Below are 15,411 nucleotides of genomic sequence, written 5' to 3' on the forward strand. Positions count from 1 at the left end.
CTAGGACAATGTATTTTTAGCAACTGTGTGCCATAAGTGTGTTGTTCCTCCTTATCTTCTGATGTATCAATCCATTGGCTGGCCTGCCTAATCAGAAAGGCTAGGTAATAGTCTGAAAAGCTTGGAAAGTTTACTCCTCCATTGACCACTTATCCTTTTTTGTACAAAACTAAAAATGCTTCAATAAACATATATGAACAAAAAAAGATTTCAATCTATATACTTTGGGGGAAAGGCGGGAGAGGGGAGATATGATAGAGATGTTTAAATACCTACATGGCGTAAATGCACATGAGTTGAGTCTCTTTCATTTGAAAGGAAGCTCTGGAATGAGGGCAGAGGATGAAGTGAAGCAGTGATGGGCTCCAGAGTAATCTGAGGAAATACTTTTTTACAGAAAGGGTGGTAGATGGTAGAGCAGTCTCCCAGAAGAGATGGTGGAGACAGAGACTGTGTCTGAATTCAAGAGGGCCTGGGATAGGCACATGGGATCTCTTGGAGAGAGATAGGCCAAATGGCTCATCTAGTCTGCCCATCTGTCATCATATTTCTATGACAGGCATGCAAATCTGCCCCATGCATATTCATTATTAGCTTCTACACCGCTATTAATGACTGGGAAGTCAACTCAGAGGGATTTGCATGAGATTCTGTGGCGGTGGGCTCTCCTGAAAACCTGACTGTGATAGGGTTGGGAACCACTGCTAATGTCTTAACTGTTTATGAGCTGTATGTCAGCTTAGCCCCTTTCCAATAGGGCTTGAAAAAGGAATCTTTCAAGAGCTGACAGAAATCCTACTGTACTCTGCATTTCATTGCTATTAGTCTTATTAGCAGGACAAATTTATAATTTTAGCTATCAATTCTGCTATTTATGTCAGCCTGGACTTGCAGGGATTTGGAGACTTGTGACAAATTGGGAGACATAGTAGGAGTTCCAGAGTAGCCTCAGGAACAAGAATGAGAAAGTGTAATATCCAAAGAACAAGGAAATGCTTGCTAAGCATGCAAAGTGAGGACTGCAGCTACCGGTCGTTAGATCTCCAAATGTTAGAAAACTTGCAAAGAGTAGTCAATAAAATTGTCCAAACTGGGGCTAATACACAGCATAATTGGTTCATACCTCCCCCACCTCTTCAGTTTTTTCTCACAGAAGTGTAATTCCCCTGTTTTAGCAACAGATCGTGTCTTCCAAACCCCCTTCCCCCAGTGTATAGCTCTCAATCTCAGCCAAAAGGTCTGTTGATGGCTCAGACCTTACACTTGGATCTCTGTCAAAGAGAAGCTCCATGGGCATATTACTGATCCTTTTATCTCAGGCTAACAAATGGGGGCAGCTGCTGCAATTAAGGAATATTCTGTTATGTGGATGAATTGCCAAGAGGAGTAGTGATGGTAATAAAGCTGGCCTTAAGAGCTTAACATGTCATTCTGTAATCAAGGCACACAACAACCAGAACTAGCAGCAGGCACTAAGAAATATCTACTCGACTGGTTCCTATCAGGATGCCCAAGATTAAAAGTTTGTTCATGCATTAGGAAAAAGACTCATTTGAAATTTGCTAACATGCAGAAAAACCAAGGCTGGCACCAACAGTGGCAGGCTAAGCTTTGTTACACCCCAAAGACAGAGTGCTTTCAACCATTAGGCACAGCTCCATATTTGAAAACGGTGCTGCTTTCCTAATGGAATGTACACTTCTGCTCCCTCCCCAGTGGGATCAGGTGGCTTTTCCAAAAAGATATACCTGTGTCTAATTTTGCTCCCTCCCCATTAGAACCAGGTTCCCTCTTCCAGTGGTTATTTCTTTTGAGAAGTTCTGACAAAGCATCATGAAGCAAAGGGGATTTTCTTTGCAGCTTTGCTTGGAAGGCCCTTTATGGGTGTCTACGTTCAGCAGAGGAAACAGCTGACCTTGTTTTCCTTCACCTGTTCTTTCTCAATTGGACACTCCTTTTTAGCCTGGGCACTGTTTTGTGCAGCTGAAGTTGGGTTAGTCCCTCCTGGAGGCATATCCTGCTTTCGCTCCTCATTCTCGAGCTCCTTTGTGGTATCAAGACATACACCAGTCACTCCCTGTTTATCTTGCCCTTCCTCTGTCCTGGGAAGTTGCTCTGTAGCTTTGACACCACTTTTCTCATTCCCATGCAAGCCCTGCTTCTCATTCTGCCCTTCTTCTGGTCTCAGTATTTTCTCCATTTCCCTCTTCTCTACTGTGGGTAGAGCCACTTTCTCTCTAGTCTCCAGCACCTTCTTTTCTGCCTGTGGAACAGTCTTCTTTCCCTCTCTACCTTCCTTTGAGCCAATTTCATGCACACCTGTTAGGCGTTGTTGCTCTTCAGCCTCCTTCTCAGACATACTGTAAGCCATGGCAAGCTGGAGATCCTCATCATCCTCATCACTGTCTATAAAGTGGGATGTAGGTGCAGCACTCTGGGAGCGCAGCAAAGGGTTGGAATAGGAAGAACTGGTCTGCATGGGTAGATGCTCTCGTCGGCTCAGTTCCAGCCCAAGTGCCAATTCATCTTCCATACCTACAAATGATAATAATCAATAGTAAGAAAGGACAATTTGCACACAATTCTGGGGCTCAACAGTCAAGCATGGAAGTAACCAGAACACTCCAGTGGCAAAGTCCCTGGGACAATAACCTATGAAGTAGAATCTCATGGAGAACTAATGGGTTCAGCTCCTACCAAGAAGAAATCTCAAGCAAGGGACCACAGCTGGCAGAGAAACAATGACTAGTAACCAAACACAAAAGGTTAGCCCTGCCGGTAGAGCCCCTGACAATAAAGGAGTAAGTTTTGTCTCTCTAGTTAAGCATCCCTAGCATAGTAGAATCCCCTGGATAACAGGACATGTGGGTTATATCCCTAGAAGAGGGAATCCTTGGGACATTAATAGGGGGGTTTAGGTTCTAGCCCAGCTGACAGTCTGGGGATCACAAAGAGTCCAAGCTTCCACAGCCCCTGAAACACCAAGCTTAAATTCTACTACTTTCTGTAAAGAATGTGTTTCTTTTATTTTTAATGCTGCAAATAAATTTCAGGAGACAACTTAAGAGAAAATGTTGTACAGTGTAAAAATGTATAACTGAACAATGCTAGGCCATTAAAGCATAGGTTGTGAGGGGCAGAGGAAGGCAGACGCAAGAGAGCAAGATGCTGAAGTTCTTAAAGCAGAATATAAATTTGGGGGGCAACATTTAGCCATGTATATTTTCTGCTAAGATCAACACTTTTTTTAAATGCTGGCTGCAGTACTCAAATATATCTGGATATTCAGCAGTGATACTAAGAACTAGAAAAGCTAGTCAGTGCCAAAACATATCTGGACAGTAGATGGCATTTGCCACTATCTGGATAACTTGGAACATCCTTACAGATAAGTTATCCAGTTAGACTGCATACCGCCGCACTCTGCCTATCTGCAGAGAGCAAAGGCTGTCCACAAGAATATTCCGTAACACTTAGCCCAATATCGGGTCTTTTATCTAGACATGTGCTTGTGAATTTATGGGCAAACCAGATGGGCCATTTGGCCTTTATCTGCCATCATGTTTCTATTTTCAGCCAAGCAAAATACAGAAATTCCAGCACAAGTTACCTGTAGAGAGTTATTATTGCTGCCATAGCTGCGTTCACAGTTGAAAGCACACTGAATATCAACACTCTATAGGTAACTATGCTACACTCCTGACACATCCAAAATTCCACTGTGTCTTTACAAGCAGCAGCGTTATGTTGCTGGCACCTGCTATCAGTCTCAAAAGTGCTTTTGAGCATTGGCTCTTATTTTTAGAACTATTTTAAGAAAAGATATTCTACCCAAATAAGGCGAAAGTCAATTTTTTTCTAATTTATTGATTTTTTCCAAACTCATGTTACATAGGAGCAACAATTCTCAACAGTCTTTTGATGATTTTGTCGTGGAGTTTCAGCTTCCCGCCTGCACCTTCAGCTGAGGACTGTGGTAGAGCATGGGAGGTGAACAACATATTTCTTCTGATCTTTCCACCATGTTCGATCTTATTGACCAGTCTCTTCTGCTACTCAGGTTAGAGGATTCTTAGGTACTGCACTTGAAAGGCTTCACTCCTCCCTTTCAGATCACACATACTTGATACACTGACACTATCCTCTCATCCCTTCACAACAACTTGTGGTGTACCCCAGGGATTCATTTTGGCCCCCGTCTTTTTCAATATTTTCCTGACTCTTCCACTTCCATTCATTCAGGGCTAGATACACAAAACATGGTCATTAAGACTGTGTAAATCGCTCTTGACCGATTTTTTTGGCCGACTCTAGGTCAGCGATTGATGCACCAACAAACTTCCATGTAAATTATTTGAAAGGCGGTTCATGGTAATCCCCGTCATCAATCACTCTGAGAGCGAATGACACATGCGCAGAGCCAGTTTGGGGAAGCTCTAACAGCTAAGTGGCAGGGGAAGCCCCTCACCCATTGGGGCTTTTTCGTTTTAATGGCACAGATATGTGTGTGTTACACACGCACAATATCAGCCCCATTAAAAAAAACATGCCGTGCCGGCCTTCCTCCCCCCCCCAAAACCAGCACTGGGACCCTCAAGGGGCAGCAAAAAAATCAGCAGGAGGGATGCCCATTTGCCATGGCGACTCCTCCTCTCCCCTCGTATGAGAAAAAATTGGCAGGAGAGATGCCCACTCCCTCTTGCCAACAGAGGCCCCTCCACGCCAGGTGTCCTTCTGAACCATCCCCTCCCCCTATTCTCCCCCAAAAGAGGCAGGAGGCATGCCCCTCCTCCTCCCCTCCCCGGTATCTTTGTGAAAAGCTGGGAACAGGAGAGATGCTCAGTTCCTCCTGTTCAAGAGGCCCGCCAGTCCAAAAAGCTGGGCCTTCCCCTCCCTAGTGCATCATGTGATGCTCAGGGAGGGGCTTAATGTCCTGATTGACTCAGATGCCTAAGGTCCCTCCCAAGGGACTTAAGCTCCTCCCTCTGTATACCGGGATACAGAGGGAGGAGCTTGATTGGCTTAGATGCCTAAGGCCCCTCCAATCCAATTATAAAAATTCTAAAGTAGGGTTTAAAAACTTACTGTAGAGATCACGTGATGCTTTGAGCAGGAGTGCATCTAGCCTGGTCTGCCCCAAAGCCTCTCATTTCATATTCATCTTTTTTGGAGGGTTTGTATTAGTTCCTGCAATTTTATCATCATCGATCCCTAATCCTGGTCTATGGACAAATATTTGGCCAAATGTCAGATGGATATGTCGGCCAAAACAGCCATAAAAAGCCCAGAAAGAGTAAAGCCCGGAGAAGAAAAATAGCAGAGCTTGCCAGAGGGGAGTAGCATAATTTAAAGAGTAAGCCCTGGAAGATTTAAAGCAAGTTATTTTGCAAGCATTGGTTCAGAGTATGGAACAATTATCTTCTCAACTTATTGAATTGGAATCGCTTTTGGAGGATAATTCGACAAGAGTTATTGATCTGGAACAGCGGGTCTCCACAGTTGAGGATGATATGCGAAGAATGGAAACTGAAGTTACAGAACTCAAAACTCAGCTGTGTTATCAACTTGGAAAGTTGGAGGATCTAGAAAATAGATCACGTCAAGGGAATTTGCATTTCATGGGATTCCCTGAGACTAGGCCTCTTTTCTGTGTTAGAATCTTGGCTGGCTAGTGAGCTACCCATGCCTTCAGTGCTAGACTCCGCTGGAGTTGAGCAGGTCCACTATATGGGGCCCCGTTCCAGCAAGGATCAACGCCAACGAGTAGTAATCGGCAAACTGCACAATTATAGGTATAAAGTTGAAATACTTCGGGCGTATAGAGCAAAGAGGGAATCACTGGAGTACAAGACAGTTCCGATTCGCATTGGCCAAGACTTCTCAGTTGCTTTAACGGATAAGCGGAAAGCATTTCATCCTGTGCCAAACTGGGGGAACAAAAATGAAGGTTTATGCTTTTCTATCCAGCTATCCTAAAAATATATTCCAATAGAAAATGGCAAGTATTTGACTCTGTTGACAAAGCTGGTGACTTCCTTAATAAGATTTGTACTCTCAGGATTCATCTGCTTGAAAGCGCACTATGGAAGCCTGAGTTTACTGTCTGCCAATTTGCTCAGACATTATATGCTGATTAGTGAAACAGTTTTTGTGCATGCTTTTTTATTCCATATTCATGTATTTCTCTCTACTTAGAGGGAAAGGCTTTGAAAGCACCAGTATCATGATCTGCCATCTACCTGCCCTTGTGAGAGATTAGAAGGACATTAGCTAGTATTTGGGGAGGGGAGGTCAGTGCCATTCTATACTTGCTCCAGTGTCTCTTGTGGCATTGTGTTTGTTTCTTGGCAGAGGAATGATTGGTTGGGTGTACAAGTGAGCTTGGGTTGGAACTTCCCCTGGGTGAAGGCTGGGCACCTGTGGGGTACTTTATGCTTACTGGTGTCTGAAATGTTTTAACAATCATCTCTCAAATAGAAAAGTACCATTGATTATTATCATGGAATGTATCAGGCATAACATCCCCGATCAAACATACTAAGATTCTTGCTAGGCTCAAGTACCACAGGGCAGACCTGACTTGCTTACAAGAAACAAGGTTAACAGATGAGGAGCATGCAAAGTTGAAGAGAGGTTGGGGTAGGTCAGCTTTTCTAGTAAGATAGATTTCCTTTTTCAAGATCCTTTAGGCTGGATTTGGTATTGCCACGTCATGATGCCGGGTCTTACCTTTTACCTGTTGGTCACATATGCTCCTAATTAAGATCATCAGTATTTTCAGTCCCTGGCTCACCTGTTTGTAAAATCTTATGCAACCCTTAATAGTTTTGGGAGACTCTAATCAAGTCATGGATCCGAGGCTGGATAGGACCGGGGTAGGACGATTACTCCCATCTAATTAGTGTAAAGGGCTTCCCTATCTATACAATACTCTGTGTCTGATCGATCCCCGGAGAATTCTCCATCCAGATGAGGATTATACTTATTAATCCAGGGAACACCACTCCTTTTCTACAATACAGGGTACACCACACCTTTTCTAAAGCCCTTTTTCCTCAACGTCAAGAGGCAACTATCGGCCAAATAGTGGTTTCTGACCATTGTCCGATCTCGACTGATCTTGCCTGTGGGGAAACGGCTGTACCTGGAGGGGGGTGGCATTTTCTGGCCTACTTGGCTGATAATCAAGAATGTGCCTCGTAATAGTATCTCACTCATAAATGGGAAGATTATATTACCTATAATGCACAACATAGAAATACTCCTTTACTCTTTTGGGACACAGTGAAAGCAGTGTTGTAAGGTGATGTTATTTCTTATGCCAAAACCAAAAGAAACGTATAGCACAGCATTATAAATCTGGAGAAAAAATGTTAGTTGGAAACAGAAATACTCAACTTACCCTACTAATACACTGCGGGAAGAACTTACAGCTACGCAAGTTGCCTTAAATACACTTATTCATGAGCAAACTAAGAAACTTCTGTATTACAGGAAATTTCAATTCTATAAATATGGGAATAAACCCAGCAGGTTATTGGCCATGTTAACCAGAGTCAGACCCATAGGTACATATCTCATCTGGAGCTTGGGAATGGTAGCTTAGTGATGCAAGCTTCGCAAATTGCTGAATGTTTTTATCAACATTTTTTGACATTTTATTCTTCGGTTGAACATTCCCAAAGTCCTGATGTAATGGACTATCTTGAGGATGCGGGTATGCCTCTGCTATCATTCCCTATGCAACAACAATTAAATATACCAACACAGGGAAAGGAATTACAGTTGGCTGTTAAACAACTTAAGAATTATACAGCCCCAGCCCTGATGGGTATTCCCCTGAATTTTATAAATTGATGTTTCCTCACATATGTGGGCCATTGGAGGCCTACTACTCATCCACTTTGACTGGAGGTCAAGGTGGAGAGCCCGCCCCATGTCCTGCACGAACCTCATGAAAGAGGACGGACGAGCGGTTCCCCGGTCCCCAGGAGGGGTGGTTAAATGGGACTGTCCCGCAACCGAAAACGAGGGGGAAGCCTCACGAGAATAACGAGGTTCCCTCTCCGTACCCCCACGCTCCGATCCCCATGACACCGCACTCAAGGAGCGTGCCGGGGTCGAGGACCGATGGCGCCTCGAGGAACCCCTCGGGGAAGACCCCGGGGTACGAGGCACCGAAATCCTACGACGGCTCGGGGACCGGTCCCCAGACTCCCTCGGAGAAGTCCGAGCACCCCGGCCCGGAGCCCCGGACCGAGGAGGAGTCAGCAATAGCTTGGGATTGGAGAAAGACAACTCCGACACCCGTAGAGGCCCTGCAGAGCGTGCCGTCGGGGAACGGCCCCGTCTCGGAGGAGAATCCCGGGCGCGCTTAGCCAGCTGCCGGAACGAGGCCGAAGCAGGCTTCGACCGGCGCTTCACCTCCCGGCGCCCCGAGGGCGAGGAACGTCTCGAGGTCCGGGGTGAGGAATCAGAGGAAGAAGAGAGACGCCTGGAACGGCACACCTTGCCCCGAAGAGCCTCGACGAGAGGCTCAGGCTGGTCCGGCGCACACGAGGTCGAGGCCAGTTGCAGGTGGGCCAACGCTGAGGAAAGCTCCGAGGAGATCATCGCACGGAGCATGTCCTGAAAAAGGGTACCGACAGCATCGAGAGCATGTCGGACGCCGCAGTGCACTCCACCGAGGGTGACCTCGACGCTGAGTATTCCCGTGTGGTGGAGGCACGTCCCGAAGGCTTAGAGGGCTTAGCCTGGGCCATCGGCAAGGTACTCCCACCATGCCCGGCCAGAGCCTCTGAGGATGGCTTCTTCGCTGGTGTCGACCCTGAGGAAGGAAGAGGGGACTTACCCGGAGCCAAGGGCTTCGAAGCCAAAGTCGAGGTCTTCAAGGCCGAGGACAGCCGAGGCCGAGGGCTGCTCCACTGCAAACAAGTCCGCCATACGGGCCCGACGACGGCGGAGAGCACGATGTTGAAAAGTAGCGCACCGAGGGCAGGAATCAGTGGGATGGTAAGCCCTCAGGCACAAGATGCACCACCGATGAGGATCGGTGATCGACAGCAGCCAATCACACCTGGTGCACTTTTTAAACCCGGACAAGGGCCGGGACATAAAGTAAGAAAAAAAGGCCGCGGCCATGACAACCCGGGAGCCGAAAAAACGCGAAACTTCGCAACTAAAAGCAGGAACAAAACAAATACTCACGCACAGCGACTCACTGATAAAAACAATAAAGCCACGGTGCTAGAAGGCACGTTCGGAACGGAGAGACCAAAAACAGGACTGTCTGGCTCCACGGAAACGATAGAACTGAGGACCACGAGGAGGGGATGCGCCCTCTAGTGGAGCAGGAAGGCACACATGCGTGGTGCAGCACAGCAAACTTGAATCTTCAATCAAGTTTGCTTGAAAAGCTGTCCGCGTCGGGGCTCCGTAGATGACGTCACCCACATGTGAGAATGTGCTGCCTGCTTGTCCTGGGATAACTGTTGTTTTCAATTGCTATATTATGTTTTATCCTACGCCACACAACAAAAGTTGGGTACGGGTAGGGGGGAGTGAGGCAAGTTACACTCGTGAAAAAATTAGGACACCCCATGAAATATTCAGTTCTTTCTTAAGAAATGTTTGCATATCAATGTTAAATCTTTTTTTTTTTTAATCTCTGGAAAAGAAAGTGATGCAATTGTAGGTAAACAACAAAGATTTTCTGTCCATAGAACACTATTCCAGAGGTCCTGGTGTTTGTCTACGTTCTAAACTAAACTAAACCTTAAGTTTATATACCGCATCCTCTCCACGGAAGTGGAGCTCGGCACGGTTTACAAGAACTTAAAATATAAGAAGAGAAAGGAAAAGGTTTACATTAACTTATATATAGAATGGAAGAGTAAGGGGGAAAATAGAATTACATGTTAAAGAAGAGCCAAGTTTTCAGTTGCTAGAGGAATAGTTGGAGAGAGCCCAGGTTCTGCAACAGGATAGTAAGGTCGTTCCAGAGACCTGTGATTTTGAAGAGAAGAGATTTTCCCAGTTTACCTGCATAGAGAATACCACGTTCTCTCTGGCAAACTTCAGTCTGGCCTTGATGTTTCTCTTAGAGAGCAAAGGTTTCCTCCTTGCACACCTCCCATGCAAGTTAAATTTGTGCAGTCTCTTTCCGATTATACAAGCATGCATTTTCACATCATGAATTTTAGGGTTTTTGGAGATTTCTTTTCTTTTAGCATCTTGTGGTCTGCACTGGGGCTCAACTTGCTTGGATGGCCAGACCTGGGCATGTTGGCAGTTGATTAGAAAGTCCTCCAGACCATGGAATGGCTAATGTCAAATTCTTTTGAGATCTTTTTAAATCTCTTTCCAAACTTATATGCTGCTACAATCTTCTTTCTGAAGGACTCAGACAGCTATTTTGATCTCACCATGGTGTTCACTCTCACCGCAGCAGTCATGAGCACACCAAACTAAATGTCTGAGGTTTAAGTAGGGCAAACCTCCTTCAAAATGCTGAGTAACGATGCTCTAATCATGTGATACATCTGTGTGTGATTTGAGCCACTTTAAGTGGGAGGATATGAGGGGGTGTCCTAATTTATTCCTAAGTTAGAATACACATTTTTATGGATAGCTTTTGTTTCATGAGTTAATCAAGGAAAATATTTGTTGTTTACCTGCAATTACATCACTTTCTTTTCAAGAGATAAATAATAAAAAAACATATTTGACTTCAATATGTGAACATTTCTTAAGAAAGAACTGAATATTTCATGGGGTGTCCTAATTTTTTTCACAACTGTACATTGAGCTATTTTGCTATCTAATATAATAAAGCCCTAAGCACGCATGCGCACTCCCACCTGCGTACTCCCATTTTCCATGCGCTGTAGGGCACCGCAGGTAGGAGTGCGCATGTGTGAGAATCCCCCAAGGCGGATAATGGCTGCGGCGGCTGTCGGCGGCTGCAGGCCGCGGCGGAAGATGACGCGAAGGAAAATGGCAGCGAGCCACAGAGTCTCCAGCGACCGTGTCCCTGCCTCTCTGTTTCCGGGCTGTGCTGGGAAAGGATGGGCTGAGGACAGGGCTAGAAGAGGAAAGAGAAGCGCCTGATCCGGCAAGTAACTCAACTGCTGAGGAAACTGCTCCCTCTAGCTGATGGAGAAGCCAGGGAGCCAGAAAGAAAGGTGGGGGGACGGGGGGGATGACGATACAGAGGATAAGAGAGAAAGAAGAAAAAAAAAGAGAGACTGAACTGAAGGATAAGACTTCGCCAAATTCGTTCACTATCCAAATTTCTATGCCCAAAGTCTCTTAATATACTAATTCATTCCCTGGTTATTTCGAAAATTGATTATTGTAATGCTTTACTTATGGGAATAGTTCAAAAAGAAATTAGACGTTTGTAAATCATTCAAAATATCTCAATTAAACTCATAATGAAAGCAAGGAAATTTGATCACGTCACTCCTCTTCTTAAGAAAGCGCACTGGCTTCCAGTTGCGCATCAAATTCAATATAAACTAAATCTACTTACTTTCAAATCCCTATTATATAAAACCCCAACTTTCATTTACAATTAGATCACTGAGATCTATTGACCAACATCTATTAGTTACGCCCTCACGGCACTTTATCTTCTCTGTTACAGCTCCTCAAACTTGGAACTCCCTCCCTATTTATCTCAGAGAAGAAAAGAACTTAGATAAATTTAAAAGTAAACTTAAGAGCTTTCTTTTCAAAGACGCTTATGATATTTAGGAGTCCCAGCCTATTTTTGCTTATTCTCATAAGGCTACTTCTTTTATTTCCCTCCTATTGTTTTTTACTATAATCGTTCTTCTTTCTATCATTATTATTGTATTTCATTACCCTGCCTTTCCCTTTGTTTTCCTTTTCTGTTTATTCTGTTAGTCGTTAATTTAATATGTTTTGTTCAGTGTCCATCTGTCTTTTATAACCCCTGTATTATCTGTAAATTGAATGATTTGTTCATCGCTTAGATATTTGAGTAAGCGATTAATCTAATACTTAATAAACTTGAAACTTGATATGTCATATCTAATATAATAAAGCCCTAAGCGCGCATGCGCACTCCCCCCTGCGTGCTCCCGTTTTCCATGCACTGTAGGGACCCGCAGGTAGGAGTGCGCATGCGCGCGGTGGTGCGGAGCCTGTCGGCCGCGGCGGCTCTTGCCGTCTGAAGGATAAAAACCCAAAAAACCCCAGAGCTCGCTTCGGGTCCAGCAAGGGCTGCGGGTCCTGAAAACCTTCCAATTCAAGCAGCGTCTGCAGCACTCTACACATGCTGCTTCGGGGCCTTCTACTGCCCTGATTTGCAGGGCAGTAGAAGGCCCCGAAGCAGCATGTGTAGAGTGCTGCAGATGCTGCTGGAATCGGAAGGTTTGTCGGGACTGCGGGAAGGGAAGGGAGGGGGGAAGGGACTAAGGGAGCCGGCCAGACCGCGGGAAGGGAAAGGGGGGGTAGGGGAAACGCTGCTGCTGCACAGGGAAGTGGTGTGGGGGGAGGGAAATGGAGGGGGAGGGAATGCTGCTGTGGCTGCTGCACAGGGAAGTGGTGGGAGAGAAATGCTGCTGCATAGGAGGCAGGGAGAGAGACAGATAGATAGAAAGAAAAGAAGCCACAGGGGCAGGGAGAGACACAGAAAGACAGACAGACAAAGGGGGCCAGGGAGAGAGACAGACAGCGGGAGGGAGAGAGAGACAGAAATAAAGACACACAGACATATATTCTAGCACCCGTTAATGTAACGGGCTAAAATACTAGTATTGTTATATTGTTCTGATATGATTGTTATTACCTGCAGGGGGGAGGTTATATCTGTTTAAAAACTTACTTTTAGGCATTTGTATACTTACCTTCTCGTTGATGATGCATATATTTTCATTCTTAGTGTACTCTTTCTTTCAGCATTGCGCTGTTTTTCATTTGTTTTTGGTATATAGGTAAGCAGCTCAGGAGTACTTTTCTGTATATTAGACTTTGCTTTTTTGTTTTGGATTTTCTCCATGATGTTTTTGTATGTTTGCTATATATGTCTAATAAAGAGATTTTAAAAAAGATATACCAAGCACTAAATCATCAAACCAAGAAGTAACCTCAAACCAAATCCTTTCAGTGCCAGGTCTGTAGTCAATAAACTGTTTTTACTTAAGAGTTAATCCTAACCAACAATCTAGGACTAATCTCTGAAACCTCTTAAAGATTTCTTTAATAAATCCTTAGAGACGGGGGAGGTTTCATGGGACTAAAAAGCAAAAGTTGTCCCTGTTCACAAAAGCGGAGACAGTCAGCATACTGCATCAACCTGTGTTGTCAGGAACCACAACTGTGGCATCTTGATGCATTTGGGGCGCAGAAAGCAAAGAGAAACTATAGGCCAGTGAGTCTTACTTCGGTGGTTGAAAAGGATAATGAGTTTCCTGGAATCCAATGAGTTACAAGAGAACATAGAAAAATATAGGTAGATAAAAACCATATGGCCTATATAGTCTACCTAAATAACTTAGAAACATGTTGGCAGAAAGGCCATCCAGTCTGCCCATTCACATCTACTGGATCATAGGCAAGATAGAAATCCCAAAGGATCGAAAGGGACAGAAGTGAAGGAGACAGGAGGTAGAAAGTGCAAGAAAGTAACAGGCTGCAATCTTGTGTATGTACACAAACACAAAGAGCCTACGGAATAAAATGGGGGAATTGGAGGCTATAGCACAAAAAGATAACCTAGACATCATTGGCATCACGGAAATATGGTGGAACGAGGACAACGTCGTCTGGGACACTGTACTACTGGGATACAAGCTATACCGCAGAGACAGAGGACAGAAAGAACATAAGTACTGCCATCTCCGGATCAGACCTTCGGTCCATCAAGTCTGGCGATCTGTTCACGCGGAGGCCCAGCCAGGTGTACACCTAGCATAATTTTAGTCCCCCTTATCTCTCTATGCCTCTCGTAAGGAGATGTGCATCTAGTTTGCTTTTAAATCCTAGAACGGTGGATTCTGCAATAACCTCCTCTGGGAGGGCATTCCAGGTGTCCACCACTCATTGCGTGAAGCAGAACTTCCTGATATTTGTCCTGGACTTGTCCACCTTAGCTACAGTCCATGCCTCTTGTCCGTGTCACATTGGACATTGCAAATAATTTATTTTCCTGCTCTATTTTGTCGATTCCTTTCAGTATTTTGAAAGTCTCGATCTTATCCCCTCGCAGGTGGGGGTATTGCCCTAAAAATAAAAGAGGGAACTGAGTCTACCAGAGATAACACGGCGGAAACGAACAAAAAGGTAAAGTCTCTATGGGCCAAAATACCGGGAACAAATGGAACAGATATGAAGATCGGCATCTACTACCGACCCTCAGGGCAGTCCGAAGAGACTGATGAAAAAATGACGGACGAGATTAAACACGAATGCAAGGGAAGCAACGCAGTTATCATGGGCGACTTCAATTAGCCGGGAATAGATTGGAACCTAGGCAACTTCAGCTGCAGTAGAGAGACTAAGTTCCTGGATGCTATAGGCGATTGCTTCCTGGAACAACTTGTCATGGAAAATACGAGAGGAAATGCAATTCTAGACTTAGTTCTAAATGGACTACGGGGACCGGCACAGGGTAAAGAAGTAGAAGGGACGCTGGGAAACAGTGATCACAGCATGATCCACTTCAACCTAGACACCGGAAGAAAAAATTGGTCCAGAACGACGGCCATGGCACTGAACTTCCATAAAGGGAACTACGAAGGAATGAGAGTCATGGTAAGGAAGAAGATTAGGAAGAGGATGAGCAGTGTAAATACGCTAGAGCAAGCATAGTCCCTTTAAGAACACAGTCACAGAGGCACAAAATTTATATATACCGTGTATCAAGAAGGGTTACAAGCGGAAGAAGAAGGAACCGGCATGCCTCACTGTAGCAGTGAAGGAAGCGATCAGAGACAAGAAGATTTCGTTTAAGAAATGGAAAAGGACAAAAACAGAAGAAAACTGGAAAAAATACAAACAAAATTAGGATGGGAGGACATAAGAGAAGTAGAAAAACAGAGGTCTAAGCTGAAAGAAGTGATAAAAATGGCTACGGACCTTTATGTGAAGAAAATAAATAAAAACAAGAGAAAAAGGAAACTGATATGGCTCTCCAAACTAGTAGCGAAAAAAATAAAGGCAAAAGAGTTGGCATTCGTGAAATATAAAAAAACCCTAGAAGGAGTGCAGAAAGGACTACCGAGTGAAATTGAAAGAAGCCAAGAGAGAAATACGTCTGGCAAAAGTGAAGGTGGAAGAACAAATGGCTAAAAATGTACAAAAAGGGAGACAAAAATTTTTTCAGATATATTAGTGAAAGGAGGAAGATGAAAAATGGAATTGCTAAACTAAAAGATGCTGGGA

The 15,411-nt window shown here is 44.6% G+C and overlaps 1 protein-coding gene across 3 annotated transcripts in view; it reads right to left on the reverse strand.

Annotated features, from left to right (window-relative positions):
- DNAJB2 (DnaJ heat shock protein family (Hsp40) member B2) overlaps window positions 1-15,411 on the reverse strand; it is a 246,423-nt gene that overhangs the window by 4,238 nt on the left and 226,774 nt on the right. For all 3 annotated transcript variants that reach the window (XM_033946760.1, XM_033946759.1, XM_033946761.1), the window contains one exon: window positions 2,320-2,535. In XM_033946760.1, the coding sequence (XP_033802651.1) occupies window positions 2,320-2,535 (216 nt within the window). The remainder of the gene's footprint in view (window positions 1-2,319; window positions 2,536-15,411) is intronic.

Source organism: Geotrypetes seraphini, chromosome 5 (genome assembly GCF_902459505.1).
Source record: "Geotrypetes seraphini chromosome 5, aGeoSer1.1, whole genome shotgun sequence".
In the NCBI taxonomy this organism is placed as follows: domain Eukaryota; kingdom Metazoa; phylum Chordata; class Amphibia; order Gymnophiona; family Dermophiidae; genus Geotrypetes; species Geotrypetes seraphini.